Source organism: Larus michahellis, chromosome 2 (genome assembly GCF_964199755.1).
Source record: "Larus michahellis chromosome 2, bLarMic1.1, whole genome shotgun sequence".
In the NCBI taxonomy this organism is placed as follows: Eukaryota; Metazoa; Chordata; class Aves; order Charadriiformes; family Laridae; genus Larus; species Larus michahellis.
The window spans coordinates 45,143,744-45,170,337 of NC_133897.1; the positions used below are offsets into that span (position 1 = coordinate 45,143,744).

Consider the following 26,594-nt stretch of genomic DNA (forward strand, 5'->3'; position numbering starts at 1 on the left):
AAATCTCGGTGGGCCTTTGTGTAAAGGATGATGATATACAGATGGCATATTGAGAATCTTCACTGGAGAAAAAAAACTATGTCTCCTAGTTGTGTAGGATTCTGTCAATGGAAAAAGAAAAGGGCAATCATCCTTTAAACTTGTAAGCAGTTTTCTTTAGAAAGCTGACCTGCATTTTCATGCATTTATGAGTGGAGTGGTGGGTGGACATGGTGTGCCCTAAGACCAATAATTTGCACATGGTCCCACTGACTTCCACAGCTTTAAACTGGCTGAGGAAGACCAAAAAAGGCAGTTTTAACTCCTCATGCGGAGGAAATTTGAGTAAATGAATCCAGTCCCAAAGATACACGCAGAACAATTGCTACTACAGCCTGCTTTGTTCCAAAGACTGTAAATGCTGTTATGGAAAATAAGTTACTGGATTTTGTTAGTCACTGCCACTGAAAATAGTGAGTGTACTGGAATACTTACTCACTACTTCTCTTCCCTTAACATTGAGATTTTTCTCATTGTTTTATGCACACTCATATAAGTATCTCAATTTCTAGCCATTATTTTCTCTCTCTGTGTTAAAAAACTGTAAAGCATGTAATTTTCATTTCTTAAATTATCGTCTCCATGATCTGCCTAATCGTTAATTAGCTAACAAATCCTTGCAATAGAGTAACAATGCCAGCCAGTATTTGACGGAAAAATACATCCTGAACTGTCTTGTTTTGTCCTCACTCAACTGTTTTCGTGTGGCAATTTTTTTTTTTTTAAAGTTCACATACACAAAATAATTATTAGTTTCCAACATAATTTTGGAACCATCTTGGAGAGAGTGTGTGTGTGAAGCAGTTCAACATGACAGAGGAAAGTTAAAAATATGGGTTGATTTTGCTTCTCTGCTGTCATTGATCTTGGTTTTGTTGTTATTTTAAAATATCATTCTGTACATTATTAAAGTGAGGGAGCTTCAGATCACGCAAAAATTTTCTGGAAAATAGATTTTATATCAGAATTGGAAACGAAATGAAAAGTAATGAGAAAAGAAATTAGGTTAAAAGGCCGGAAAACCCATTAGAAACTGTATGTTTATGTATTATCTAGCAAATCAAATGTCAGGGGAAGACATTTGTGAAATAATTATCAATCATTTAAAACAAAAAGGAAGCAAACAACAGAAGCCTACATTTTTATATTTCAGGGACTAAATCCAGACTGCTAAATCCATCACTAAAGCAATTACACGACATTATTCTGATTTTAAAAGATGTTGAACAGTCACAGCTTCCCTTGCGGTCGCACTGTCTGCAGCTTTGCTGGAAAACTTCACTCCCCAAACATCGCTTTCTGTTCAGAGGTAGCACATTGCTGTTGAAGTGAGGGGTTTCACTTCACCCGCGGAGGAGAGGAGACCATTGAAATCGTGTTCACCAGAGTAGTCAGAGCCGTATTATGCAAGCTGAACAATGATGAGAGTCAATGTGGAGTGAGACCTGGGGATGAACGTGGACTTTGCCAACAGGAAACTTGGCTTTATGAAAAAGAATATTAATTGCAAAGCAGCAAGGCAATACATGCAGAGGAGAGAGGGACTGTTCTGTTTTTCCTTCAAGTTTCTCGTGTGCAGGCACTTAGATTTGTGCATGCTGTTCTGTATGTCTCGAACTGTCTCTTTATTTGTGCCTAAGACTGTTCAACAATGGGATGTGGTAGGAAAATCCCAGAGGTTTGCAAAGACAGGTAAATTTTGGGTAATCAGCTGTGCTTTACTGTTCTTGAAATCAGGCTGCAAAACTTCTTGAAAGTAAAGAGGGAACAGTCTATATATAGCTGAATTAAATTTTATTAAGTGCAGACTTATTTCTGTCTGTCATCTTTAGCTTTATATGAAGATGACAGGGACATGAGCACAACCTATTAGGTGACATTGCCCTCTAGGGATATAGGAGGGTGAGCTTGGAACAGCTAAATATTCCAGTAAATAATACAGGTTTGTTTGAAGCGTTAGATAACTGCACTTTGACTGTTCTGATGTTCTGTATTTGATAACTTTCCACACATACCTGGTAACATGCACATATACAGACAAGTATACGTATATGTGTTATATGCAGAGACACAAACATGCAGAGAAATGTATCTGTGTACACCTATAATGGCATCCAGTCCTTACTATCCTTACAAGCCCAACTTTCCTGAGCACTGTAGATGGGGCTGTCTTCTGATGAAGCATTTTAGTGAGTTGATGGTGGCGTTGCAAACTTGGATTGGTGAAAGAGATCTTCCCTGAAATAGAGTGAAGTGGGAAATGAGGCTGAGAAAATAGGGCGCCTAGGCAGAGCTCTTTGAGAAGGGTTATCTTATGAATAAATGCTGCAGAGGAACTCAGGAGATCTGTACCCGGTGACTGTGTGACACTGGACAACTTGCATTATCCCTGTGCTGCAGCGCACCTCTCTGTGAAACAAAGAAAATGCTTCACTACCTCCTGGGAGAATGAATTCATTAGTGCTTCTGAGGTGTTTGCAAACAAAGTCTGTGACAAGCACCGTAAAAAAACCACCTTATTAAGTGTACAAAAAGTGGCAGCACAAGTTACCTTGAAGGAGCATGTCATGACACAGCTTGAGAACTACATAAGCATGCTCGTACCCTAATCCTGCAACACTAGAACATGCTGCATAATGTAAATGTGAATAGTTCAGGTAGTATGAGAAGACTCTCCTACAGTGGAATTATAAAGCAGGAATAAGAGGTATGGGATTAAACCTGGAATAATTCTGTGTTCATTTTGTATGCTATGTAAACACAGTAAAAACTGATAATAAAAACAAGCTAGTTTGGTCCAAGCTGACCATTTCAAATAACTGTATTTTTCTTCTAGTATTGTAAAGCAAGTCTTCCTGGAGCAAACGTGCAATATTATTCTGGCTTGGGACAAAGGCGCCCTAAAAGCAGGAGCTTTTGCTCAAACGCACTTTAGTCTTTGCTTATCCAGGGGCAAAAGCAGCCTGGTGCGAACGTGCTGGGCTGAGCCTTAGGTCACTGTGATTGCATCTGATGTCACATATACTCGTATTTCTGTCCAGGAAATACATTCTGTCCAGCCTAGTTAAAAACCCCATTCACATACCATGTAGCTGACCAGTAAGTTTCCAGGAAATCTCATATGACTCTGTTCCACTGAATGCACAATTTGATAGATGCACATTAATTATATGGCACGTGTCCAAGTAGTCCAGTTCTCTGGGCACCTCAGACAGAGGTGGAGACAAAGAAATCTTACATTTTTCATCTCCTTGTCCACCAGCAAGTCCATGCTGGCCTATTCAATAAAGATTCTTCCACCCTTGGCACTGCTTATCTTATCTCCAGTATTAGAAGTTTGTCCTCAATTCGGAGCTGAGTTTCAGAGCCTGAGGCTCTGTCTTTCCCACTGGTAACAGCGCAAGAAGTGGAAGTGCACTGCATAGGAATAACAAATGTGGCTTAATGACAGCATTTTTTAACCATTTGTTGCAGCTCCTTTTAGGATCAGCAATCAGCTAGAATCTTGATGCTCAATAAAACGTAGGTTTCCATTATTCCTCTCCTCAACGCTGCTATTAAAGGTATAAATAAACCATTTCCTACCATGGTTTAGAGTTACAATCAAGTCTCATGAGGGAGTGCAGTAATTCTACTGTTGTGTTAATCCTGTAGCATTAATATTGACGTTAGTGTGTTGTGGTTATTATGTGGAGATTGTGGAGATTTTATCTGTGTGCGGATCCTAGTTGAAGTATTTGGAGAACATTTACAAATTTGGGTAGTATTCGTGATTTTGTTACTCAATCTTTACCCTACCCTTCACTTAAACCTCATTGTTCCTCTTCTCACCATCCTCAGGGCTCTGGGATTTTTCTTCCATCTCTGGAGCTGTATCAGAGAATGTTCTAGAAAAGGTTTTCTCTCTCTCACTTCAGTCTGTCTGTTTCTCACCAGGTTGCAGAGTTCAGCAGGAACAGCACTGAGCTGGCTTTCTCATGGCAGGAGAAGGCCATGAGGTCAGTGCTAGGCCTGCCACATTCCTCAAAGTAGAAAAGTTGTTGCCCTTTAATTCTTAGTCTACTATGTTGTCTTCAAGTTTTATTATCAACGTGGAGTAGACTTTGTTCTGTCTCCAGGGAAATACTACATTGTAAGCAATAAAGCTGGCAAGAAGGGGGGAAAAAAAAAAAAAAAAGAAAGGAAACTGAGAGCCAGATTAGCATCTCTGTTAACAGCAGAGTGAAAAATATGATCACGTTTGCAATGGACTCTTATTAAGCTGGTGGAAATTACAACCCAGAGGTCACACACTTAGTCGCTGGCAGCAGAATGTTGTCACTCCCTGCTGGCTGATTCATGAAATCATTTGCTCTGAAGAAAATTGCTGCTTCACATCAGCTGGAGATGGCTTTTGTCAGGCCAGACTCTTATACTGCTGTTTGGTTGTAATCATGCTTTGAATGGAGTTGCACAGACTCATCATGTCGGCATGCCTGCAAACTAAGGAAGGATCCCACCCAAATGGGGAAAAAAACTTAAAAAATGGTTAGATTTTGGTGTCAGAGCCTGTTACTGTTTCTCATAACGTAATTTATCTGGAAGAGAGGCCCTTGCTTTTTCATCTTTCACATAGTCATCTCTAACTTTATCTCCTGTGGAATGCAAGTGTTGGGTATATAGAATATAGAGTTTTGAGATAAGCTTTCAAATCAACCTTGATAACAGAGCCTTGGTATTTTTGTATAGAGGAGACTCTGCAGTCTTTGTTTCATTCATGTTTTGATGCCATACAATTACTCTGACACCAGTCTTAGTGAGTTCCTCATAGTGCAACAGAACAGGTCTTCAGTCTGTTTTCAGGTAAAACCACAATTACTAGAAATTTCTGTTATTCGGTTTGCTATAGACAGTGATCTTTAGCCCATACATTTGCTTCTTCAGTTATAGTGTTTTCTTGCTGCAGTCTTTGTACTTAGAATCATAGAATGCGTTGGGTTGGAAGAGATCTTTAAAGGTCATCTAGTCCAACCCCCCTGCAGGAAGCAGGCACATCTTCAACTAGATCAGGTTGCTCAGAGCCTCGTCAAGCCTGGCCTTGAATGTCTCCAGGCATGGGGCCTCCAGCACCTCTCTGGGCAACCTGTTCCAGTGTCTCACCACCCTTATTGTAAAGAACTTCTTCCTAATGGCTAATCTGAACCTCCCCTGCTCTAGTTTAAAGCCATTGCCCCTCGTCCTGTCGCTACATGCCCTTGCAAACAGCCCCTCCCCAGCTTTCTTGTAGGCCCCCTTCAGGTACTGGAAGGCCACTATAAGGTCTCCCCGGAGCCTTCTCTTCTCCAGGCTGAACAACCCCAACTCTCTCAGGCTGTCTTCATAGGAGAGGTGCTCCAGCCTTCTGATCATCTACTTGTGAAGGCCTCTGCTGTAATCCAGAAATGGAAAAGGACATGAGTTGCATTTGCTCTTGTGTGAAGCTGGAACATTGTCAAGGGCAATTCAGAAGTATGCATCTCCCGATTCTTCCTGGTTTTCTCTTCATTTCTTTAAGGTGTTTTTCCTTGTCTGTTTCTACACCTTTTTTTTTTTTCTTTTTCACTTATTCTTCCTTGTGTTTGGCTCACTTCTGTTATTCCAGTATTTTTAACTAAAAGAGTACAGGATTGATTTTTACTTTTCCAAGCTTAACGTTGAAATGACATTCCTTTTGCAATTTTTGGACCTATGGCAAAGTGGGATCTAGCATGACCTTCATACAACCTCTGAGACATGTATTACACAGAGTTAAAGAAGATTAGGTTATCACTCAGTCTCTAATATGTAAGCCTGCTTCCTTCTCTACCCTCAGCTGAAAGCTGTGCACTTGAAAATTTCAGAAGGGTTTAATTTTATCTATTTAATATTCCAGGATATTGTCTCAGATAGTAATAAAGGATTTTTAAGCTGCAAGGGTTAGAATTTTCCTTATGTCATAGCACATTAGATTTAGTGTTGGTATCATCAACACATTTTGAAAAGAGATAAGAAGTATGAATAAGATCTTCCATTGTCTTGGGAAAATATTATAATTTTACTTTTTTTGTCTTTCCCTTGGATAAAGTATTGTCATAAATAGGTGACTTACTGGAAAATTCACATTGAAACCTCTGTGCACTTTTCTGTTATGTAAAACACAGGTATAATTGTGCCTTGAAGGCAGAGACTTACTTTAAGCCCCCATGTCCTGGCGGGAGCTCCGGGTAGTGGTAGGCTTCAAGGGCTTATTGCCTTCTTGCCCTTGAAGGAAATGGAATCGCTAAGCAATTTTTTTTTTTTCCCAAGTCCCTTTCTTCCTTTCCCGGCACATACGTGCCAGTGCCGCATTTGCTCCCTACCTGCAGGTTCTTGGTGAGAGGAGCAGTGATGTTCAGTTCAGTAGCACCCAGGAAAGCCTGCCTTGCAGACTTGGGGCTTGGAAGTTGCCGTGAGGAGCAGCTGATGCACCGAACTGGAGCTGTGGGGGGTTTTGGTGTGTCCTATGGTGCTGTGCAGTCAGCGGTACAAGTTCTGGGCTGCGCTCACCTCTTCTGCTGGGGAGGAAAAAGGAAGGGATATCAGTGTTCTTACTTATATGTTTTTTCTGAAGTATTCCCTCCCTCCCTCCCTTTGGGCCTGTTTACAGGAGAAGATGGTAGAGCACGCAGTGGGGTTTTGTGGTACACAGTAATTATCCTGTCCAAGGTGTTTAGTGTGATTTGGATATTCTCTACCACAGCGAAATGAACTCCTGCCTTTAAGAATCAGTCAGTCCCCGTCTAGTAAATGCTTTCTGCTGTGTAACCTATACCGAGCCATAGGTCTGACTCAGTCAGGGTCAAATCCACTTTTTAAAGGTATTCCTGCATTTAAGTGAGGAAGCTGGCAATGCTGTGTGTTAGCTTCTAGCAAACTCCCTCATTTTAGAGCATACACATTATGTCTTCCAGTGAATGCAGAAGAATAAAATGAAAGAATGGCAATAACAATAAAAGGAATTTTCCCTTCAGCTTTTCCTTCTTTCTCACAGTAGTGGCAAAATTATATTGCTCAGCTATGCTTTAGATTATAAGTGATTGGAGTTTTTGCTGCTGCACCCAGTAGTCATTGTTGGAATGTGTCTTAATTAGAACTGATTTAAATAAAAGGATTTTCATTAGGCAGTCTGAGAAAAAAAAGTAAATCTGAATATTTCTGAATATTTTTAAACTGTTGAACAGATTGATAGCTGGTTAAAAACTGGGTTTATTTTTTCATTTACACAGAAATATTTCATAGAATCATAGAATCATAGAATCATTTAGGTTGGAAAAGACTCTTGGGTTCATCGAGTCCAACCATCATCTCCACTCTACAAAGTTCTCCCTTACACCATATCCCCTAACACCACATCTAAACGACTCTTAAACGCATCCAGGGATGGTGACTCCACCGCCTCCCTGGGCAGCCTATTCCAGTGTCTGACCACTCTTTCTGTGAAGAATTTTTTCCAAATGTCCAGCCTAAACCTACCCTGCTGCAGCCTGAAGCCATTCCCTCTTGTTCTATCGCTAATTACCTGTGAGAAGAGACCAGCACCAGCCTCTCTACAGTGGCCTTTCAAGTAGTTGTAGAGAGTGATGAGGTCTCCCCTCAGCCTCCTCTTCCTCAAACTAAACAGTCCCAGCTCCTTCAATCGCTCCTCATAAGATTTATTCTCCAGGCCCTTCACCAGCTTCGTTGCCCTCCTCTGCACTCGCTCCAGACCTCAATATCTCTCTCGTATTGAGGTGCCCAGAACTGGACACAATACTCAAGGTGTGGCCTCACCAGTGCTGAGTACAGGGGGACAATCACCTCCCTCCTTCTGCTGGTCACGCTATTTCTAATACAAGCCAGGATGCCATTGGCCCTCTTGGCCACCTGGGCACACTGCTGGCTCATGTTCAGCCGCTTGTCCATTAGAACCCCCAGGTCCTTTTCTGCCAGGCAGCTCTCCAGCCACGCTTCCCCAAGCCTGGAGCGATGCACGCGGTTGTTGTGGCCCAAGTGCAGGACCCGGCACTTGGCCTTGTTGAAGTTCATACGGTTAGCATTGGCCCATTGGTCCAATCTATCCAAGTCTCTCTGTAGAGCCTCCCTATCCTCATGCAGATCAATGCTCCCGCTTAACTTGGTGTCATCTGCAAACTTACTGATGATACACTCTATGTCGTTATCAAGGTCATCAATAAAGGTGTTAGACAGAAATGGTCCCAACACTGAGCCCTGAGGAAAACCACTTGTGACCGGCCGCCAGCTGGACTTAACTCCATTGACCACCACTCTTTGGGACCGTCCGTCCAGCCAGTGCTTGATCCAGTAGATCTTATGCTCATCCAGGCCATGAGCAGCCAGTTTTTCCATGAGAATTCTATGGGGAACAGTGTCAAATGCTTTTCGAAAGTCTAGGTAGGCAATATCCACAGCCTTTCCCTTGTACAATAATCGGGTCATCTTGTGGAGATCAGGTTCATCAGGCAGGACCTGCCTTTCATAAACCCATGCTGACTAGGCCTGATCCCCTGCTTGTCCATTATATGACTTGTAATGGCACTCAAGATGATCTGGTACCGAGGTCAGACTGACAGTTCTATAGTTTCCCGGATCCTCCTTTCTGCCTTTCTTGTACATGGGTGCTACATTTGCTACCCTCCAGTCCATTGGGACCTCCCCAGTTAGCCATGACTTCAGGTAGATAACGGAAAGTGGCTTGGCGAGCATGTCTGCCAACTCTTTCAGCACTCTTGGATGTAACCCATCCGGTCCCATAGACTTGTGCACATCCAAGCCGTGTAGCAGGTCACTGATCACTTCCACTTTAATTGTGATGACCTCGTTCAGCTTCCCCTCCCTGTCTCCTAGCTCATGAGGCTGGGTGCCCAGGGAACAGCTCGTTCCACTGCTAAAGACTTAGGCAAAGTCATGCATCCACACTAATCAGTGCTTCTAGGAATATGCTGTTTCAGCAAGAAGGTCGTGTTACTGCTTTCACCAGGCACAGGGCATCTTTACCCGAACCAAATCATGGTTCCTATCTACAATTTTCTACTGCTTTTTAGCAGGCTATGAGTAGAGCTGCAAATAATGTTAGCATTATATATATGGCCACTTTTTTATTGCAGTGACCATTCACAAAGACACACAGATGTGTCTTTCCCCACAATTGGTAAATGAAATGTAGTATATAAACATGTATGTCTGAATTAAATAAGCTAATGGTCATAACTGAAGCATTTCTTCCTCATGCATTTTAACACTGTGTTGCATAAGCTCTTCTGGACATTAATGGTATACATATGTTGGAGTGTGATCAGCGAATGCCAAGACTCAACCTTAATTAGTCAAAAATAAATGTCTGTGTACAGCAATTATCATTATGCTGGTGGAAAGAAATCATTGTATTGACATAAGACATTTGGCCAGGTTTCCCTGTTTATATTGAAAACATATGTTTGAAAGGAATTTCCTTTCCTCCGTAGTGTTAGTTCTAGCAGTGTCACACAGACAAGGAATGATGTGATGGCAACGGTCTGGTTTATCTAAATAATTACTAAATAAAAATTAACAAATAATTCAATGAAATATAATTTAAAATAAATACATTCAATACTAAATAATAAAGAAATACTTAAATAGCTATATGAAATAACCTTGTATTAGCAGAGCCAGAATTAATTCTTTGTACTGCATAAATTCCAATTGTTTTGTCTTTGGACTGTCAGTGCAAGTAAGTTTTTCTTAGTGGGATATAATAGCAAGGTCTCTGTGATCAATAACATTAGTTTATGAGAATAGTAAAAATAGATTTTATAGCAGAAGTGCAGAGCTATTGTTTTGAAAAGCAGCTTTGGATAAAAGCTATGCATTTGCTCTTTTCTCCTGAGACTGCTAAAGAGAACACTAAAAAGTAAAATGGGTGACCACAGAAGCAAGTAGGGTCACCCATTACCAGGGATTCATTTTATTTCCATTAGAGGGGAACTAGAAAGCATCTCACACTATTTGCACCTGATTTTCCATTATAAATTACGGTACATGAGATCATTTAAAAATCGCTGAGCCTTTCAGATGAAGCTGACTCTGTTGCTGTTCCTTAATAATTGAACAGTAAGAAATACAAGATCTCCATTTTCATCCAAACAAAATAACTTCTGAGATTATGGGAGAGGGCAAAAAGGTATATGAAGTACAATCTTCCTGAAAGCTCACAGGGCAGTCTCAGAGGGGATTTAAAGAGTGGATTTTGGTTCACGTTTAGAGGAGGTTTTTTCAGTCGAAAATCTTTTACCTGCAGATGGGATTCCTGGAACCGCACACTCAGCTGGTGTACGTTGGTACAGCAGCATTCAAGTGGTACTCCAATAAGAAGTAAATGCATTAAAGTCAGGGTGCTACTTGTTTAAAAATATGATGCAACTCAGACCTGACCTCTAGTTCACTGCTGCAATATATGAATTCTCAGCTTCACTGTGTCGCGGGGCTGGGGGGCAACACTGTGAGACAGCAGAACCTCACTCTAGGTTTTTGCTGAGAACTCGTTCCTAATAACAGGCTAGGGGTTGTCTTGACTTTCTTTACATGTTGGTACTAATATGAAGGGATTGCAGCTCTAAGTTTAAAGCTCATCAACTTCACTGGATCTTCGGACCTTGGGTTGGATGCTGTTCACTGATCCCTCCTAGTTCCTTGTCACACATGGCCGAAGCTTGTGCCTGCGTGGCAAGTCATGGTCTAGGAATTCAAAATGAAAAACAGTAGATTGTTTTAAAATGCTTTCAGGAATATTTTTTAAGTAAGTTTGGCATTTTTTTCATTTCACATGGAGGAATCAACTCCTGTCCAAACATGTGTAGTCTACTAAGCGTCTGCAACAGTAATTGTACAAGAAGCCAATGGCATAAAAATGGTAAAAGCAACCCCTTTTTTTTTTAAAAAAAAAAAACGTAGAAATCAGAATCCTGGATAGTAATTAGCATTTGCAAAATCTATACAAAAGCATAAAAAATATAATTTTTGTTGTTCTTTGAAAACTGTTCACACTTGTCAGCTATTGTCAACGGGGGGAAACTCTTGATAGGGGACCATTGCATTATCATGTCTTTATTCTACTAATTACTTGCATAGTTTTCAGAAAGGCTGTGTAGGCTCTTCTTTCGTCTTGCTTAGTTACTCTGGCATGAGAGAAATACAGGGGAGCTGTGGCACATAAGTTGCATACAGAAATTCTTCAAAGGTGGTTGGTTTCTTAAGCATTCACTTTCTAACAGTGCTGACTGAGCAAGCGTGGAGCTTTGCTTATTTAACAACAAAAAGAACCATGTTATATCTACTTGTTTCAATATTTATGTATTATCTATCTCACAGATAATATGTGAAGTGCTTTGGATAACTTGTAACCAACACTTCTCTTCAGAATACGATACTGTCTCAATTTTTTGGTACATGGCTCTTTCCAGTGAGGCAGGAATCCAAGGAAGTCTATCAAAGTCGTTTTTGCAGGAGGTGTTAATCCAGCCAAATTCTATATTTTGTAATTAGAATTGGCACATTAAAACATTGTGCCTCAAATCTTAGTTGGTTATGGGTCCTGTCCAAAAGTCACAGGTCTCAGCACCGGTGCGTGAAATGATTTCTGCAAGTTGATGCATATACTTAGTTGGTTTAATTGCACAGTCATTCAATAAAAGGGCCTCCTGTTTTGCTGTAGAGGCTCTTGGAGAAATTTAAAAACTGCAAAAGAAATCACTCCTCAAGGACCCCACTTCCTTTTCATCCAGTGGTTTAAGGTTGTGAAGAGCTGTCATAGCGCTGGGCTCAAAGGATGAACTACAGCTGATATTTTCCAGCTTTATGCTGGGGACCTCCAGTGGGGCAGAACGTCTCTGTATCATCAGGTTTGAGGAAGCTGCTTTCTCTGGCAAAGCTCACGGGTCCAACTCTGCTCTTCCCCGCAGTTACCTCAAATTTAAATTAAGCTTCAGTAGAGTGGCTTTGGATTCACTGAGAATCTCTCTCCGACTTCTGTGAGCTCTGATTCAGGCCTTTTATTTAACATAAAAGCAGAATCCAACATTAAAGTGCAGTGTATTATGTAATTAGTTATTAGTTAATGAAGTTAATTAATGAACTCCTTAATTCTGTTATGGATTTGCTCCTCATCCATTCGTCCTCTCCAACAGAGACCAGCACTAGAGTAGGTTGAGAAATGGAGTCTGTTAAAATAAAAATATGCCATCATATTACAACATTTCAGCACTGCTTTAATACTGCATTTGAGCTTTGCTGTTTTGATTGATTTTATTTAAGTTTCAATACCATACTGAAGCATCTGTTTCTATATATTATCTCCATAAAATAATGTATTGCGTTCTAACAGTTTCTCCTTATCAGCAACATTGGAATGGAGCCTTTTAGTAGGCCTCAATCAGGCACTCTCAATCTGCTCTTCTATTGGAAATTTGAAAATGAAAACAGTTTTTTTAAGCAAAAAAACCCAGTAAAATGAATGTTGTAGTTTCTCATAGGTAGGACGCTTTAGCTTCTGATCTGCTCTAACAAATCTTTATAGGGGCTTCTGCCACAATATGATTAAGTATAACTTTTTAGTGTAGTAGCTGGAGTGTTTGCATCGATTGGAACAAGATCTGGACCGCGCTTCACAGTTGGCATGCTGTTTCTCCAACCTATGCATACTGCTTATACATAGCTGTTCTACCTGCTCTAAGTAATTCCCGTTTCACAGAGTAGAAACATTAACTTTATGCTTGACGCACTGTTTCTCCTCTGGGATTTATTTTCCTTTTCTAATAAATTCTTGCTCTTTAGAAATAATTATTATACAAAAAGATGAAAGGATTGCTTCCCATTTGTTGAGACAAAGAGGTGAACTAGAGGTAATTACTTAAGCTACAATGCAGTTTATCAAAAGTAAATCACTTTTTTTTTTCTTGCTGGCCAAACAGGTGTTTGCTTTTTAATTGTTGCTTTGGGGTACTTTTCTATTATGTAAAGCTTTTCCCCCAATTTCTATAACTATATTGTGAAAGTGGTATGTTGTAGAAACTAAAATGCAGTGTTAACTCGTTGTATTGCTTTCATAATCAGCTGTACAAGTCCAGTGAATATCACATAGTTAAATTTAACTGTAAACCTACTGGACAAATATGCTGTATATTGCTTGACTTGTGTAAAAGCACTGGCTCTTGCAAAAACACTGAGCAGCAAGGAATCATTTGAACATGTAATAGTGTGCTTTCATTATATTTCTATGTATCTATGTTAGGGCTAGTCTGTGACGTCACATCCAGTGCTGTGGACTTCTGTGACAAAATCTATTACTCCACAAAATTGCCAACTCTGTCCTTCGATGAGTCAAGCACTCGATGTGGGATAGGATGGTGTGTTTATTTGCTTCATTACTCGCAGTTTCCTTACTCAGCTAACACTTTGTCCTTTTATGTCCTTTTGTCCTTTCATGTCACGTACCATCTTTTGTAATTCTTCATTTTCCAAGAGCAGAATAGCTATGGTTGTTTTCTAATCTTCTTTAAAGTTCAAGTTTTGTTTATTTATGACTTTGGAATGAGTAAGTACTGCATGACAGAACTTTCCTAGAAGCCAGTGGACTCAGTAGAGCAGAGAGTCGCTCTATTGATGGGGTCCTGAGACTTTTACAATTTTAAAGCTTACAGCAGCACAATTCATGTTGTAAAGAAACTCTGCGGGTTCTGTAGTCTCTACGGTTCTGACTGTAGTCCTGCTGGGTACATCTGTCTGAGCCCAGGTATAGAATCAGAACTTTAACTTGCTCTGTCCTGCCTTGCTTCTAGATCATTTGTGTGTCTCTCATGTCTCCCTCTGAAATACTGTATGAGTACACAGGTCTGCTTACAAAGTGGCTTTGATGTTACTGTAGGATGAAGTTATTCTTAAAGACTAAAAATGATTGATCTCTGGCAGACAAAGAGTTTCGTTCTTGCATGGATGTTTCAATCAGATATTCATACATCAAAATACTTAAAATTCGGATGGGAGTTAAGAAGAAAAAGAGTTATCAAAGCTTGATCAAAGTTTGGATGTTTGGTGTAATTGTGAACTCAAATTATTGCTCTGCTCCGGTTTTTATGGCAGAGGAGGATTTGTCAAGGCTGAAAAATAAATTAATTCAACTTTCTCATAAAAACATACTTTGAAAAAGATCATTGACTGTGCACTGACCATTCGTTGATATACGAATGACTTTCTCATAATTTTTCTTCACATTAACAAAATGAAGGTGTTTAAAGACCCACGTGAATGTTCACAGTGCACTTGTTGCTAGGCTGTCTACTGGAAATGTTACTGTCGTTTTTGCACAAGATGAGAAGAGGAGATTAAACTCTTCCTAACATGCTGAAAAATATTCTGTCTTCAAAAATATTCATAGTGGAAGCCATTAAAATATATAAATATGTTCTTGTTATTACTTTTTTATATGCATAATTCTTGCTGTTGCTGGACAGATGATGCTATATGACTAGGAATCGAAAGTTGTGGAGGACAAGCTTTTCTCAGTAACTCTTAACATAGAAAAAGTTTCAGAGCACCTGAAATAATGAAAAAGATTCACTGAATGCAAATGAAAGCTTTCATCTTCCTTTATGAAGCACATGCTCATGAATATATACATTTTTGCATATGTAGAAGCTCAAGTGTATCTGCCTTCCGATGAATGAAAGAATAAGGAAATTATCTATTCAGAACTAGTTAGAAGTTTGCTTTTTTGTTGAATTCTCCAATTTAATTGAAGTTGCTTTCCCGAGATGGAACATTTCTAAGAGGCTGCCAGATTCAAGAGGGAAGCAGTGTTATCCCCATCTCCCTCCATCTAAAGGTTTTGTGCTATTTTAAATCCCAGTGTTACTTTTGGTGATATAACAGCCTTTTAGCAGTTCAGTGCTGTCTGTCTGCACAGTCTGTCCATCTAAAGTAGTGGAGCATGAGAAGCTGATCTCCTAAGGGAACTCCAACAATATCGACAGGCTTGATTGACATAAACCCAGTCTCTCTCTTTCACCTCCACTGAACTCTCAGAGTAAATTCAGGGCCTGATTGAAGAGAGATAGGGTTTAGCCATTGACTTCCATGGGAACAGAATTTGAACACTAGCAACTACTGCCCTCTCCTAAAGCAGCCCTGAATATCTTGGCAAATGCTGTTTAGAAGCACTATCAATTTGATCCCGCTTCCTTCTCAGGACTGAAAGCCAAGTTCAGGGCTATTTATGTCTTATTAACTAGAGCAGGCTTTGGATGGGAACTACAGCAAGCATTTAAATCTTCTCCTTGAAAAATGGGTTATGGCTTAATGAACCTTGTTCAGGTTAAAGCTGTTATTTATTCTTGATATTTCTATTTGTTACTGTCAAGTAGAAGTCAAAGAAAGAGCAGTGCCTTCTATCTTGAAGAGTTTATCAGGGTGGAATAGCCTGAAATTTGTCTCAAGTGAATCAATTCTCACTTTTCTGACAGGAAAATACCAACAGTAGATTTTCCAGATATGCTTCAAAATACCACACATGCTCAAAACTTTGAGGATGTCAAGAACTCTACAAAAAGATGTGCTTATCGGTTCAAAATATGAACATGTACAGATATCCAAATTACATTTTCTATTAAGTCAGCAGTACAAAAGGTGAGAGAAGAGGCAGGGACACAGGCATTTATTTTCAGTCAGCGTGTTCATACAGAGGAAAAGGAGAAAAGTAAAAATTCAGTCCATAAATTGAAGAATATCTGTCTGGAATGGAAGAGACCAAAAGCAGAAAAAGTTTAAAAGATCCCCCCTTTTCCTTCTTCCCTTTCTGAAGTATTTGGGGGTAAAATATCCCACTTCTGCTGCAATCCTTTGATATTACTCACATAATGTTGATATTGTTTGAATAGTTCCTAAATATTTTGGTTTTGAATTGATAACCATAGTACCTAATAGTGATTTTGTTTCTTGTCTGAAGTAAATTTAATATTTTTAAAGCACTTCTGGTATTTCATGAAACCATTAAAAAATAATTCTACTTAGAAATAGTTTTGCTGATGTAGTAGAATATGATATGCTCTTTCTGGTATCTTCTGTCATTATGTATTTGATTAGTAAGAATGATGGTATTAATGTCAAATATTCATGTACATCTGATCTTGCAAAGCCTAGAGAACCTTTCTTCCAAGGGATTTCAAGAGGAATGAAGTAAACCAGAGATTTGAGTTCTTCTGTTTACTTAGAGGAACATGTTTGAACTCCTAAGACTCTGTTACACTCTACCGTATGCCCCGAAAGAAGAAAGATTATTAATTTGATTTCTTTATATTTTGAGGTTGGTTACCATAGTTGTTTCCAGGTGTAAACCATTAAGACCTCACCACTTCAGAGTTAATAAGACAATTTTCTATCTTGCTGAATGTAATATGCTACGTGCCTGTGGTTGGTTTCTTTTTTAAAAAAAAAAACAACAGGCCAAAACCATCTTATCTGGACTGCGCCTTCCTGTCAGAACATTTTCTTTTGATCTTTTTCCTTATGTTAAAGTTGATCAGCACAGATCAACTTTTTCCCCAGAACTCTCCTCAGTTTGCTGTAGAGGAATATAACCCCCCCTGCAGAAACTTGCCTGTGAAGGGCATGGTACCATTTTCCTTTTCCATCTTCTTCTCTACCTCATGAAAAGTCTGTACAGTGTTTTTCACTTTTTTCTAGATGAGGGGGTAAAGTTGTTTGGCAGTCCTGTTCAATCTCACTCAACTTTAGGAAGCTCCAAGTTAACAAATAAGAAGTTGTCAGATGGTAATGCTGGATATTGGGAAGTCCAGAAAAGCAACAGCTTCCTATTTGTGGTTGGCTAATATATAGAGAGGATATGTAGGAAACCATATGACTTCCTAGCTTGCTCAGCCACATCATAGTCTATGGGCTAGTACCACATGTGTACGTTAGCAGATGATCATGGCATGTGTAAATATCCAATGTGCAGGGTTTTTTTTACATGCCCCTCCTAATGGTATCGCATGTTGCTTGATAGTTGTTCAGTACTTAAAAAGCTTTTGAAGCTTCAGATGTGACGTTTAATAGGTCTTTCTCTAACGCTGGCTTAGCACCTGCTCCTCCCTCACAGTCACATCAAAGTGAATTGTAAGTAACCGCTCTGAAATCACGCAGCATCGCGCTGTGGAGTAAAACTGGTGAAAGTGCAGGGCAGTCAGCCCTGTAAAATCTCTCCTTCTGCAGAAAGAATCTCCACAGCCACCTGGATGCTTTTAAACCTTCATTATTTTAAATTTAAAATGGTTGGCTGAGCATTGCTTCTACCAAAATCTGATACAATAATCGAAGTCAGAGGTGGGGAAGGACCTTTGGGGTCACACAGTCGAGCTTTCTGCCAATAATGGATTGTTCCCTGCAGTTCAGTTTCTAGTGACCTTGGAAATTACTAGCCTGGTAAAATGGTAATGAAAAAACAAAGCTGTTAAAGGTTCAGAAGTAGCCAAAGTGATGCTGTCCCAATGAGAAATTGTGTTTTTGATGTGAGATTCTCTGTGTGCATCGCGCCTTGGTTGCAGTTTTGAAGTGGTCACAGTTTAATCTGTGCTTTCTGATGCATTTTGAGCTGTCTGTAACTAAGAGGTAGGGGGAGGTGAGCTTGTTTTAATGTTATATGAATTTATCTCATCCTTTAAGCAAATTACAATTTTTATTACAAATAAATAAATCAGCAACTTGACTAACCCCTTACTGCAACGTCTCCTTCACGTCCCTGCACTTTTATTGTTTCAACATTTCTAGCTTCCCAGAAACAGGAAACAAGGAGGAAGAAAAAAAAAAATGGGTTTCTTGCCTTTTTCCATTAAAAACCCTGGTTAAGTAACTAGAGCCTCTACTTTTCATGCTTGGGAACCCAAAAATTCTTGAAAAAATTCAGTTGTGACACATCATTTTTAAATTTCTTTCAACCAAGCCAATATTGGTTCAGTCATCTGTTGATGTAGGCAGTAAAGGACAGTCTTGACATACACCTAATGAAGTGGGTAGAATCTGGCCCTTCTTTTAAGAGGGAGGCAGCAAAGGCAAGCTCCCACCAGCACGCTAATTACAGTTTTGGCTGAAAAAATATTTTAGGAGGCTGTTAAAAGCTGGATAGCTGGGAAAAGATCCCAAGACACAAAGTTCCCTTCCTGTTGTACCCGTTTGATGTGTGGTAATTTCTTCACTAGGGGGCCCTATTGTGAGCTGCCTTTTGGGGTGTGCAGCTCTCTGAATATCCTTTCTTCCTGGGGCTCCGGCCCCCCTGACTATTGTATTCACACACACCAGATCTCAGTGGGAGAGGAAAGGGGTTTTCTCAGCTGCCAACTTGCTTAAAAGAGGAGTTAAGAGGAAAAGAAAGCTAATTGGACTGTGCTTGGCAAATGTCTCTATTTTATTCTGTTTATTCAGATTTTTAAAGGATTGGGTGCTGAGAAACACAAAAATAGTGAGAACGCTTATTCCTTAAGCAGATTCTTGCGAAGTTTTTTACAATAAAAACAGAAAGCTGCTTTAGTAAAGCAGTGTTTATCCTTGCAGTAATGCTGGTCATGAATACGTGTCTAACTTAGCTGGAACTAATGCCTGACTTTACTATTCCACTACAGCAACTTAACATTCTGCGTAGGCTGATTATTTTTTCAACAATATTTGCTAAATTCTTTTAAGGGCTGCCAGTATATATTTTTGAAGCTTAGTTAGTAAGAACAGCTGCCAGTGGAGTCAAGGCTAAAAGAGGCAAAAAATATCTGCAGAAGGCAAGATTTTACTTCAAAAGATCAGTATTACAAAGCACTACTGTTGCTGGTATAATCACGTTCTTTGGGGGGGATGCTAATATAGACTGGGTTTCTTGTCTTCACAGCCCCCACTGAGCCTTTGCTGTGCAAATTTGCTGATGGAGGGCAAAAGAAGCGCCAGAATCAAAGCAAATACACACAGAATGGAAGGCCGTGGCCCAGAGAAGGAGAGGTAAGTGCCACGCGGCAATTATTTTCCTGGGGTTTGGCAGAAGTCAGCTGCAGACCTGGAGGTCTACCTTTCAGGGCTATGAAGAAATCAGATTGCACACAAAGTACAATACTTTCACACAGAAAGAGGTATATAAGCAGGGGGGAGAGGGAGGCTTATAATAATGTGCGGAGTGTAAAGTTACAGGAAAACAGAATTTCAGAGCTTGGTGTGGAACTGTGTGCAGCCTTGTCCCACCACAAGCGCTCTGTCTGCAGCCAGACCTGAGCCCAGTATTCTCTTACTGGTGTGCCATCAGGGCCCGTGGTGTACCTTTTATAAACCCCAAATCAATTTACACTCAAAAACCTTATTTCCTCCATATAGTTCCTGCTGATAAAACGTCATTGGGGAACAGGTGGGTTGTTACAAAAGGGAAAGATGCACTTGCACATCCAAATGTTCAAGTAAAAGTAAAAGTTTTCCAAAAGCTTATCTGAGCTGGGCTCTTCCTTCTGTCCAAGACAAAACAGTTTACAGTAGCCTCAGTTCCATCACGTGTACAAAGTTTAAAAAAAAATAAATCTAAGAGTTGCTTTCTGCTCTGCTGCAAATAGTCTGTTACTGGAGTTTCCTCTCTATGTACTTGTACATGAAGTGACTTCAAATGTGGGTGAAGTAAGAAAGGAATTTATTTGACTCTTCAAGAGTTTGTTTACTTTTCTTGAATGTTATTATAGGATAAAGACACTTGAATAAATGAGGTAAGTCTGGTCATAGTACCTTCTTATTCATGATTGTAACTATGAAGCCTGAAGGACTTTAGAAGTATTTCTATCCTAAACACCTGTTCTTTGTGTTTGCGATTTAGACTTCAAGGAAGAAAAAAGTATGTTGCTCAGTTGTGACCCACTAGAATATAAGCTGTTTCTTTTTTTTTATTATTATTATTGGGGGGGGGGGGGGGAGGGGGGTTGGTGGGTTTTGCTATATTTACTTCAATTTCACAAAGCAAATAAACAAAAAATTATTTGGTATTTCTAAGTTACGTGATTCTAGAGAGTTTCTGCTTTTTTGTAACTACTTGATTTTGCTACCTGATACTTTTCGGACCATTACTTTATGACATACATACTCTAGCGTGATTGGTGAGCTCCTAAAACAAACTGAAAGGGCTTTTGAAAGCATAGAAATTTCTCCCTCCAGCAAGGTGGTTTTTGTACACTGTTCCAACAGCAATGCTCCAAAGTATTTTTAGCTTTGTGGGCTGAAAGTGCCAGTGTGGCAGCCACATTTGCTACAAGAGATTGCAGAAGTCTCCAAAGGTTCATTGCAGTCTCTTATGTCGTATGTCTCACAAAATGGAGACATCTTCTTAGGAGACATTATGGTTTGGCATGTTAAGGATCTACCGAGGAACAAGTGCCCAAGAAGTACTTCAAGCAGTAGACTCAGGCCATTTTAGTGAGCTCGAAAAACAAAGGTCTATATAGGAGGCAATAATAAACCTTCAATAAGGTCAACAATCTATATTTTAAAGACCTCTAAATCCCTGTTTAAATAGTAAATGCCATCATAGCTATTAACTCCACTGTTCTATACTCCCTTCAGTTCAAATCAATAAACAAGAGAATATAAAGTTAAAGCCAACAAACCACCATTATGCCTGTGGCCTCAGGGCATCAGCTTATTATATCATAGGTAGTTCATTTGCTGCTAGTGAAGTGATATCTCTATGACCTAGAAGCAGGGTGTGTTTATACTATCAACATTTAAAAACTAGTTTTCAGTGCTGGGAGACATCGTTCCTTATTGTTCACGGTCAACTACAGAGCTGATGTCATGGTATAATCTACAAATGTGGAAAGATTGTAAAGATACAAACTCAGGAATGTTTCAGGCTAGGAATGTGCTCTGTTTTCTTCTATTTCCTTAGATTTTCTCTGTTTACTAACATCTGGCTAATACCCGGCTGCACATTGGATATTAGTCAAGAATGCATGTTCTCTTTTAGGGTCACTCATTTATTGCGTTTCTTCCCCAGCATTGTTAATCTTTTTATTTCCAATGTCAAATCCTTCTGTGTAATTACTCTTACATTTTATATGCAATAGGGTTTTTCTAACTCTTTGTCCTTTAATGATCTTACTCTAACTACGATGTACCATTCAGTTGTTCTCTGTGTAGCAGCACTCGGGTAACCTTCCTACAATTATTCCTGTCAACTTTAATTTCTTTAAAATAGAACGGGCAGTGAGTAGTGAGAAATAATTGATATATGACAAGCGTCATAGTTCTGATTACAAATGGGATGTGGAAATATACCCTGAACCTCTGCTTTTTCTTGGTTTCTTCCCCGACGAAAAGCATTGAAATAGTGTCCAAGAGATTACTCCCTCAGTATTTCCACCCTAGCCAAATCCTGCGGTATCTAGACCAAGATGTATTTGGCTATTGTTCAGATAAGCCTTTGTATTCTTGAATACTTATGTGAAGAACATTTCTAAAACTTCTGAGGTTTAACCAGCATTAACACTGAGTGTTGCTGAGGATTATTGCTTGGGAGGAAAGACCCCAAAGAAATGGCACTAACAGTTCTGTCACTGGCCTCAAATTTGAGTATGGGGAGCAGAGACAGGCAACTGCGACCAATACTCTGCTATATGGGGGGAAATGGCAGGAGATTTCAGGGGGAAGAGCAGGTTTTACCTCTCTGGCCGTGCTGTTCTCAGAGGTTTTGCTCTCTTTTATGGTGAGCTTCTGGGGAATTTTATAAGTGAGGATTAGTTTGGGTTTTTTGATAAAGTTTTTTGGGCCATACTGCAGAATGTAATAGAAAATCTTATTCCTGTGATACATTTTTGTAGATTGCTTCGTAACCATATAGAAATATTTTAGTTGGCTGTTAAACTGGCTTACCTTATAAAGTCAAGTCTTAGGGAATACACTGAATTTCTCTAGGGCTTTTCAGTGTTTTTTTTTTTGTTCTTTGGTTACTTGGCCAGTTGTAACCAGGGAAGAATGCCTGACCTTGAATAGCACTTTCTAGTCCTTACCCTTCCACTCTTGTTTGAAGCCTCAGGAAATACTCAGCAGATTTACTGAGGCATTTGACTAAGGATTTGTGATGGCTGACCAGTTCTCGACTAAGGACCTGAGAGCTTAGATTACTGATGGCTTTGTAAAAGGCTGTCAAATTAGGCACCTAACATACAAGTGCAATAAATGTATAGTGAAACCTGCAAATGTTGGAAATATTTGCAGTGAAACCCTGGCCTAATAACTGACACAATTTCTGCACAAAGTTCAATTATTTTTTTTTTCGGGCTAGTTTTTCCTGAGTCGCGCTAGTTTAATTCGGCAGTCTGTTTTGAAACTTCCCCTGACAAGATCACGTTGATATGGTGATAGAGGGTAATCATATTCAAATTCTGTCTGTAAAATATTTGATTTAATTTACCTCTAAATTGCAATTGACAAGTCTAGATGTGGGTGACGTATCTCCAAAAAATGTTCATTAGCTGAAAACGCATCTGGGGAATCAAGAGTAGTTACAAATTGAGATCAGATTGGATTAAAAATTGCAACTTAAATTTTACAACGTAATTTTTTATTGCAGATTTACTGAAACTTTCTTTTGGTTATTCAGAAATAAAATCTTTTGATATGTGTATTTAAGAGGGAGTTTATTTGAAATTTATCTGGTAGAAAGGGAGAAATCTCACATAAACTGAAAACAAATTAAATGCTTTACATCAGCCCGAAGTTTATTATTGTTTACATTCTTCTACAAAGAACAGTTCTAGAAATGGTAGCCTTTCCGTATCTTGTCAGCCCAAAGTGATTAAGGTTTTTTTTTACAGTCACAATATTTTGAAACCTCTGATACTTCATTTGCAAGATTCTGTAAACTTTAGACCATTTAAATATTTGCGTTGTCTTTCTTGCAAGAGAGTATCATTGTTAGAGTATTGGTGCATATATCATAACAGTGACATGCACCATTGAATGCAACCTCCCTGTCACTGAATTTGGTCTGGTGTCTATAACGATATTTAATAATTGCCACTAATAATTCTTCTATTGATTGCTTTCTTGCTTCTGTAATCTGGGTTATATTTTTGTTTCTAAATAGCCAAGAAGTTAACCTCCATTTTCTCCCCTTCCCTCTCTTCCTCCATTCCCCCTTTCTCCTTTGTTTTCTTTCAAGATCAGTTGCAGAAATGTCTAAAGAATTAAACATATTTTTGATTCTTTCTTTAAAAAAAAATAAGATGACCTAGTAACTTGGGAATGTTTCTTTCGTTAACAGCTTCTCTTTTTATCTGCTACTCATTACACATTTATCTAATGCAAACAGTAATTTAAAGAGAAAAATATACAACAGGTAATTTGAGAGACTTCCTGATTTTTTTGTAAAGTCAGTGCCAGTGGAGTGCTGAAGCAGTTGATCTTGGTGCCAGTCATCCCTTCTGTATCAGCAGCAGGCATTTAGAAATGATTAGTAAATCTGTGCCAGGCCCATTTATAACTCGGGCATAGATTTCTTTTTATACTTCCAAGGAGATAGGTACTACTTAGTTGTGTTCCATAATTCTCAGTGTCTAGGGCTGATGTATTATTTTATACCTAGACAAATAATGCTTTCTTTTCTGTGGGAGACAATTCCCAGGCTGGTCCAGATATGCAGTTGTACCCTCATACGCAAACCACGCACAGACATTAACTGTATATTTAGCGTCCATGTTAGTTAGACATTGGTCGGTATTTTGCATGTTTATTTTCAGCAAAAGTTTAGTTTAGCAAATTGACCCTGAAAAGAGAAAGTAGAAAGGGGAAAGGTAACTGGCAAATAAGTGAAAAGATACGGAGCAATGACTTAAAAATTCTTTGTGACACAAGACGCTGTCATTGTGGGCAACATTTTGAAAAGGTGCCTAAGTGACACAAATACCAAAGACCAGCTTAAAATGATGACCCACTATCCCTGAAATCAGGATTTTAAAAGGGACCATTCTTACTCATAATAAGGGCCATATAGAATCAGGACTGTACCAGTTCTCTGAGGTTAGTTTTCTTAGTTTTCACTTTGGCTTTGGATTTCCTTCTGCGGTGAAAAATGCCATGCCATTTGCCTCAGAGATTTTCTGGCAGATGGGTTTTCCTCCAAATTCAGCTAGTACAACAGTGTTTTCTTAAGCAGAATAAACGGATCTTAGAGACAGGGGAAAAGGTCCTATCTTTTTCTGCACTCTGCTGTATCCCTGACAGATATCTGGTGGGCTGTCATTTTCGGTAGTGCTGTAAGCCATCCCTGGAAGTCTTCCCAACCCACTGTAACACACACATCGAGTGTGCAGATGTGACTGTAATCCACAGCTGATTTAACACTGGATCAGAGTGGTAGCAAAACGGGTGTGCAGATCCCCAAAAGCAGATGGTTAGTAGACCTGAAGATGGCAAGGTTAAATATATGAGTTAGCTGTGGAAACAGAGTATATTGTATTATATATGTCTCTGTGAGGAGGATATTATCTTCTTTTCTTTTTTTTCTTCTTTTAAACTTTCTTAAACTTCAGCACTTATCTTTTAACTCATCAGATAAATTGAAGTGGGAACAACGTGACCCAACCCCAGGAACAGAAGCTGTGTAGATCAGACTTCCAGTCCAGTTCTGTAGGACAAAAAGGGTTTCTTGTCATTCATTTGGGTATCTGAACTTGTCATTGTGTTTATCAGCTCAGCCTCTGACCTTCTGAGGTTCCTGAATCACTTCCCAAGTTTGACCTCAATATTGTATATTTTTCTCTCCACAACCGCTTTTTTCTCAGAACTTGCAGCTGCTTAAGGAGCACACATCACTGGGAAATGCTACATTTCTTCCATATGCATCTATATATTTAATAGGTGTCACATTTACATTCTAGATTTCTCATCTACAAGGGAAAGGTGGTTTTTATTCTGAATTAAGTTCAGAAATATTTCTAATAATATGGAATATTTCTGACAGAACTGTTTAAATAATCAAAGGAAGGAACTCTGCCAAGTTAACTTTACTGCTGACTGAGCTTATTTTATTAAATCAGTATTTTAAACGAACGTCATTTGTGTTGTTGTTTCCTTCCCCCTCCTCTCTCTTCCTTGTTCAAAGTGTTTCAGTCAGAGTATCCGCTATCAGGGCACAAGAGATCCTTGTGCTGTGATGTCTGGCAGATATTAGTGGTTGTAACAAAACAAGTACAGGAATTCCAGTGTTGAAATTTCAATTGATTCCACTGTAGTAGCCAAAATCACACCCGTTCCCCTGGGACGGCAGTCCTCCAGCGTGAAAAGATGAGGGGATGAGTCAGAGGAGGTGGGGAAAAGAGACTTACCTTCTGGTCTGACTCCCACATCGGTTCACCACAGAAATCCCTTGAGTCTTAGGGTACAACCTGATTTTTCCAAATCTCACCTTAAGGAGGAGAAACCCAGGGAGCTTCCTGCTTGGAAACCCCACCACATCAGTGGATTTCACCCCTTTTGAATTCGTAGGCCTCTCCAATATTTTTTCCAATGGGACTTGGCCTCCCACAAAATTAGAAATCCTGCAGTGAGAGCATCCTTGCTTTGTGCAGGTGCTCCAGCGCAGGCTGGCCAGAGAAGACGCAAGGAGGTATGTGGAAGATTCACCTCTGAGGAAGAGGCGTGGGACATCTCATCTCTGTAGTACGTTGATATTATGGTGAATTTTTGCACGCAGTGAAGGAAAGATGTAGGTAATGTTATGCTGGTGAAGCTGTTTGTGAAGCTACTTCCCAGCAGCAAAGAAGATAGTGTACAACCTAAAATGTGGTTGCTTATAGATGCTTCTGTTTGCTGGAAGACAGATACTGGGCTGATAAAGGTTGTTCTTGTGAGAGTTCAGAGAGATTTGAAAGAGAAATTATAAACCCACTTTATTTCACATGATACTGAAGATGTGATCATTTTTTTAATAATCACTCCACAACTTAATCATTTCTTTGAGAGATTTACAAATCTAATTTACATACGCAATGCAAATGTGATGGTCTAAAAGTCTTTTTAATGAGGCAAATGTGCTCATTTATGTTCAAATCATAACAAAGAGAGGGAAAAAAACAGAAACAGAACACCTTGTCTTTGCCTATGGAAAATTCTTCACAGTAAAGTGTTGAACAAAGGCCTTCAGACTTCCTGGGGGAACCCTTGCCTTCCAGAGCCTTTCTGATATTTCCTGCACTTTATTGAAGGAAAGAGCTTAAATTTAAAGGTGTAGACTGGTCTCTTGTTATTAGAGTCTCTTTGTTCACCGATGTCAATAATCAGAAAACTGCAGCAACAAAAGAGCAAAAATCTTCATTCCTTTGTCTTAAGTTCAGACACTTTGGTAAAAATAAGCAGGAAGTAAACACAGACAGTTTAAATGGTCTTTTTAAAAAAACAGCATTTTAAACGAGCTGGTTATATTTCTGTGTCACTTGTGACATTATGAACACACCAGTCAAGTAATCATTGAAAATGATCTTTATTTA

At 39.4% G+C, this 26,594-nt stretch overlaps 1 protein-coding gene across 10 annotated transcripts in view; it reads left to right on the plus strand.

The window, feature by feature from the left end:
- The window catches only part of RBMS3 (RNA binding motif single stranded interacting protein 3), a 716,669-nt gene that overhangs the window by 605,488 nt on the left and 84,587 nt on the right, over positions 1-26,594 (plus strand). For all 10 annotated transcript variants that reach the window (XM_074575088.1, XM_074575087.1, XM_074575089.1 and 7 more), the window contains one exon: positions 18,974-19,080. In XM_074575088.1, coding sequence (XP_074431189.1) covers positions 18,974-19,080 — 107 coding nt within the window. The remainder of the gene's footprint in view (positions 1-18,973; positions 19,081-26,594) is intronic.